The sequence below is a fragment of the Macrobrachium nipponense genome, chromosome 36 (genome assembly GCF_015104395.2).
Source record: "Macrobrachium nipponense isolate FS-2020 chromosome 36, ASM1510439v2, whole genome shotgun sequence".
Taxonomy (NCBI): Eukaryota; Metazoa; Arthropoda; class Malacostraca; order Decapoda; family Palaemonidae; genus Macrobrachium; species Macrobrachium nipponense.
In genome coordinates, this window is record NC_087220.1 from 55,012,807 (window position 1) to 55,018,848 (window position 6,042).

General features: G+C 42.0%; 1 protein-coding gene across 1 annotated transcript; it reads left to right on the forward strand.

Moving 5' to 3' along the window:
- Nucleotides 1-341: 341 nt before the first annotated feature.
- Nucleotides 342-5,990, forward strand: LOC135203454 (mucin-6-like). The gene is made up of 3 exons (XM_064233180.1): nt 342-377; nt 2,491-5,707; nt 5,953-5,990. The coding sequence occupies exons 1-3, from the start codon at nt 342-344 to the stop codon at nt 5,988-5,990; spliced, it is 3,291 nt and encodes a 1,096-aa protein (XP_064089250.1).
- Nucleotides 5,991-6,042: the final 52 nt, after the last annotated feature.

Genomic DNA, 6,042 nt, shown 5'->3' on the forward strand with positions numbered 1-6,042 from the left:
TATATATATATATATATATATATATATATATATATATATATGTAAACAGTGTATATTTTGTATAACATTATTCCTGTTAAAGGAGTCATTTACACAAACTTTATATATATATATATATATATATATATATATATATTATATATATATATTATAGGAATATAGTTTTTAAAAAGGTATGAAAAGTTCATTTTCGTAAACAAATATTTCTCCATCTCCTCCTTGTCCCCTGATGTACCGTAGTCTCATAGAGGAAAGTGCCCCAGTTGTTTGTTGGAGGAGGAGGAATAATAACAACACTCAACCGTAAGAAAGCGACTGGTGGAAGAAGGTGTTTGGTGGGAATGGATGAGGGTCGCCAGGCGCAACAGCTGGAGGCTGTAAATTTCCTAGATGGGAAATGGAAAAGCAAAGGGAAAGAAAGGTGGATGAAAAATGGGCTTCCGCTCTTTGAATTGGTCAAGAATGGCTCTCTCTCTCTCTCTCTCTCTCTCTCGATGACACTGCATCAGCTCCCAAATTGTTTGTCTGTTATTAATGCTTCTTTATTTAGTTCCCTCGCTCTTTTTCGAACCATATGCTTTAGTTGGGAGCCGTTATGGATGACACTTATTGTTATTAACAGTCCAACGAGTTTAACATTCATGGGAAGAAGGTAGGAAAATGATGATAAAAACCTTGACAGAATAAAATAAACAAAACGTCAAGATATCTGTCGACTTGGACAAAGCCGTAGAAATTGACGCAGTGTCCACAGCAGCACTAGAGAATTGAGTTTTATAACTTGGTTATTGATAGCAGTGTTTTGCCGACTTTAAGAAGGCCCTTGGTTACTGATTGTAGTGATTCTTATTGGTCAAATTATTGATCGGTTGGTGGTTCTTAGCTTTATTCATTACAGAAATGCTGGTTATCGACTGTTGTGAATGATCAAATATAGAATTTAGGCCAAAAGCCAGGCGCTGGGACCAATGAGGCCATTCAGCGCTGAAAGGGAAATTGACCGTAAAAAAAAAAAAAAAAAAAATCGAGAGGTGTAACAGGAGGAAAACCTCAAAACAGTTGCACTATGAATTAGTTGTTAGGAGAGGGTGGGAAGTAAGACTGAAGAGAGAGAATGCGGACAGAGGTACAATAAAAGGAATGAAAGTGGATGCAACTAGGTGGACTGACGGCACTACTCGTCGTGTTGATTCTTAGTGTGTCTGATGTTTTTGTATGTTGTAATTACAAATTTCAGTGAGTGTTATTTTTTGTCGTAGTATATCTGTTACCGATTGTAGCGATTATTAGTTTTGTTGTAGACCTAGGATGTTGATTATAGTGATGCTCAACATTAACAACAACTCGCGGTTATTGATTGTTATAAATCTTTGCCACTGGTCTAATAAATAGCAGTTCTCATCATTTATTAAAGGTCTTGTCTATTGGTTGTAATATTGTTTTTACGATAATCTACCTACAGCTCAAATGTCAGATCTCTTATGAATACTACCTTTGCATTTCATGATTCCTTTTAATGAAATTTGACATAGCTGTCTGCAGGTCTTACGCACTGCTTAAAGATTTAATCAACTGTGCGTCATTGTTTTATATATATATATATATATATATATATATATATATATATATATATATATATATATATATATTTGCTGATGTTTACAAGGCAACATCAGCTCCCATCCCAAGGGGCGTTCACTTCTTTCTTCATGATAACGTGTTAGAGATATTAATCAACTATTTTTTTTACTGAGCTTAATTTTTTCATCCATAACATTCTCATTTTGATATATACAAAGTCCCATATTAAATCTGTGTAACATTGACTTATTTAAAGCAGCTTAATATACAGTAAATTTATATATAGTTAGATCTTTACATTTGTAATCTTTTTGAAGTTTTATCGATGCTTATGTCTGTAAAACAGGAAAAGCCGAGGTAAGGAAGGAGAAATATATCTTGATTAAATATGCAGAATCTTGTCAGATTTTGACTTTAGTATTGGTCATTGTTTAATTAGAGGGCCTAAGAGAGGCAACTTTGTGAACTAAGTATCAGCAGTCACGTTATTACAACCAGTGTCTTCACTTTTATTTCAAACAAGACCAGCCTTTTGTTAATTACTGATATTACCCTTTATTTCATTATATTGCAGTACCTAGATAATATTTTCCCTTTTTTCCAAATGAAAATATTATTACTCATCAATTTAGGACTTCTTTGATTGTTGTTTACTTCATTACATGTAAAGAGAATCTTTGTTTTATGACTTCCCAACATAATAGACGAATATGTTGCACAATCTCTCAGAGGTTTGGTCAGTTTCTTTGTATTTTCAGTATCAGTGATTGTGATGTGTGAAGGTGTACAATAGTAAAGTCATTACTATTATGCATTATGAATATACTAGTATGTAGTTGTAATATTTCTTACTTTTGTTTCTTAATGACCTTATTCATTTTTACAATTTTTCTCTTTTTTTCTTTTCAGATGGACTCCTTCCTGGGTAACACACGACAGTTTTTCCAGGGAGTGCCGTCCTCAACGCGTGGGTATGGGGTCCCAACATCAAGGGATGACAGCCATGCTCCACCCACGCCAACACCTCCTGCCACGCCTACTTTGCCACCTTCTCATCCGTACCACCCATATCCACAGCCCATGACAGGGGCAGTACCGGCCACGAGTGTGCCTGGTTTGCTGCCCCCTAGTCGACCCATGACACCTGTAACACCATCTCACAAGCCGCCTGATCACAGCACGTCTGCTTCACCTTACAATATACCCTTCCTTCACCCAACTGGTACTAAACCTTCATCTGCAGACGCTCGTTTCCTCCCTTTTGAACAGCAATATCGTCAAGCAGCATTAGCTACAGGATCAGTAGTAGCACCATCTTCTACGAGATCATCTGACACTTTACATAGCTCAAGAGCTCCATCCCAGTCACATAACAATGGTCAAGGACTCACTGTTGAGTCACGCATGTCCTCGCGCACTTATGCTAAGCCTCCATCTCTGCCCGTTGAAGGACGGTCCCATATGCCTGTATATACTACACAGGCTCCCAGCACAGATTTACGGCATCCACGACTTTACAATAGCACACAGCCCCTTCCTAATGACGTAAGGGTGTTTTCTCACCCTTACAGTTCTCAAAATTCCACTGACTCGCCAATGGGAGCAGCAGCAGCACCACCACCACCGCCACACAGTGATAGTAAATATTTTCCTAGGCCAGAGCCACGACCCCCTGACCCTCGTATTCCTGAAGCTCGAGATCTAAGAGCAGACATTCATCAAGAGCATTGGGGTCCATATGGAACTCCACATGCAAAGTCCTTAGAGAGACTTGCACCTTCCGTCCACTTTGCTGAAACTTCTGCTAGTGTGAACGGCTCCAAAGATGCCCGTTACTTGGGCAAAAAGCCAGAAGAAGTAGCAAACATTGGTCGGCCAGAGAATTCCTTGTTCAGAAAAAGTATTGAATCATTACAGGTGAATGGTTCAAGAGACTCACTTTACCCTAATGGGTCTCACAGTGTTCATTCTTTAGACACTAAACGAGATCCCTCTTCCGAAATGAAAATTGATAACCGCCCAAAGGAAGATTCTGCCCTCGACCTCTCGGTCAAAACTGTTCGGCAAACTTCCGACTCCAGTGCTCCCAGTACTGAAAAAAGTCATAGCCAGTCCCCACACATAACTACACCATTGGTAGAAAAATCTACAAAAGATCCTCAGAGAAGAACTCCAAGTTCCTCTGTTCCTGTTACTTCCCCTTACAGCAGAACTCCTAGTAGAGATGCATCACCATCACAATTATCAGAATTAATCAAAAATGCCCCAGGGATTTCAGGAACTTCAAGGGGAGCTTCTCCAAGTCATTCACATCAGTATGGTATCACTGGCTCTCCTAGACCTTTGCAGTCTCCTAGTCCTCTGGCACGGCCATCACACATGCTACCACCCACAAAGAGGACGGGCGACCCACCATACTATGATCATGCATCCAAGTACGCTCGGCTAAGTCTTAACCCATCTAGTAAAGGTCTGCCTTCCACAGACCTTGTACATGAGAGATCCTTAGCCAGTGCCCATAAAGAGTCTTTGATTGACCAAAGTCGTGGTCTACCTTTATATGTAGCACCATCTGCCAGTAAAGAGCTAGATATTAGGTACAGTGGTGAATCAAAAATTGAGAAAAGACCACTTCATCCAGATGCAAGAGATCATGGTGTTGACTGGAGGGAGAGAAGAGACATATCTTCTGAAAGACGAGATTTAAGTATTAGTATAGAACGGAAGAACCCTGTCCTTGACATCAGAGATTCAAGCCTTGAGAGGAGAGAGCCACCCATGGAAAGCAAAGACTTGATTATTTCCAGAAAAGATGCAGCACCTGAGGGGAAAGACTCAAATTATGACAGGAGAGAGATTTCAACAGTTGAACAAAAATATTCTTATGGAAAGCATCCTGCTGCCATTGCAGCCTCTGTTGACCCTTACAGGACATGGATGATGCCCTATGATCATTCTAAATACAACAGCGTATCACTAGACAGACAAAAATATGTGCCAGGATCCCAACCTGTGCCAACTTCCGTCCCCACTAGTTTACCTCATCAAAATTCTAGGGTTCCTCCTGCTCAACTTCATTCTTCTTATCGACATCCTTCAGACACAAGACTACCTCAGACTCCATATGCATCACAGGCAAGTCATACTGCTGCACCTGCACATCCACCAGCCCAAGGAAGTTCAGCTCAGTCAACTCCAGCCAAAATCCACCAACCATACATTCAACAATCACCTAGTAATAGTAGTAGTAGCAGCAGCAGCAGCAGCAGCAGAACAAGTCAGATACCTACCACTCAGAGCAGTGGCCATCCATCACAGTCACCTGCAACTACTGGGCAGCTTAATTCTGCAACTCAGCCTCATTATCCTTATCCATACAACCATGCGGTTGCAGCTCATTATGCACAACAGCAGCAACAACACCACAGGCAGCCAAGGCCACCATCGGCTTATCCACCATTTAATCTGCCTCAGAGCACCAAGTCGTCATCTCTTCCACCGCCTGCCCTTACTCCTCAGCAGGTCCATCAACCGTATCTGTATCCTCAGCATCGCAGCGATCCATCCCTGAGTCTTTATCCAAGTAAACGATCAAATCAGTTATCTCCACATCCATCTGGTTCACCCCATCCCTCTATATCACCTCATCCTTCTGCATCACCTAACACTGCTGCATCTCCTCATCCAGCAGCATCGCCACATCATATGATAGCTTCACCACGGTCAGCAGTCTCTCCTCATGTTGCTCAGCAATCCCGAATCCCTCAATATTCTCCTCATCATACTCAGAGACCATCATCTGCATCAAGTATGCAGCACAATTACCCAGGAAGCCTCCCTCCCAGTCCTTATTCAGGGCCCCAGTCCCACATATCTCATACAACCCCTCCATCTTCTAGACCTTCATCTGCAACTTCCCAACATTCTCTGTCTTCTCAGGCTACTCCAGTATCTTCCCAATCTCAGCGTTCCCCATACCCATCACCAGCACATTCACAATCTCTACAATCGCCAGTTCATCCACAGTCCAGTACTAGTCATCCATCACAACCTTATTCATCCCAGAGTCAATCCCCCCATCCTTCACAAGGGCCTCCTCCTCCTCCTTCACACACTCCACAGACACGTACAGGAAGCCATTCTCAGCCTCCCACATCTCATTCATTGCATCCACCATCAACAGCTGTATCTTCAGTCCAGTCTCAGTATAGGCATGCATCTCACCCGTCTGTTACACATCACACACAGGCTCATATTTCTTCCCAGCCCCATCCCACTTGGGTAACTCAGCCGTATGGAGGAGGTCACACTGCTAAGATGACAGAAAGCCACACATCACAACCACACCAATCTCATTCTTACCCACTCCAGGCGTATCCCCCCCACCACCACCATCCTTACCCAGCTAAACCTTCACAGTCTCACACATCTCAGCATCACCCCCCTCATCCCTCTCACTCA

Bases quoted from the DNA above. Each gene is read 5' to 3' on its own strand.
- LOC135203454 (XM_064233180.1), top strand. From the start codon at position 342: ATGGATGAGGGTCGCCAGGCGCAACAGCTGGAGGCT. The intron at 378-2,490 runs GTAAATTTCCTA...TTTTCTTTTCAG, and splicing joins AGGCGCAACAGCTGGAGGCT to ATGGACTCCTTCCTGGGTAA. The intron at 5,708-5,952 runs GTACAGGAAGCC...TACCCACTCCAG, and splicing joins TTCACACACTCCACAGACAC to GCGTATCCCCCCCACCACCA.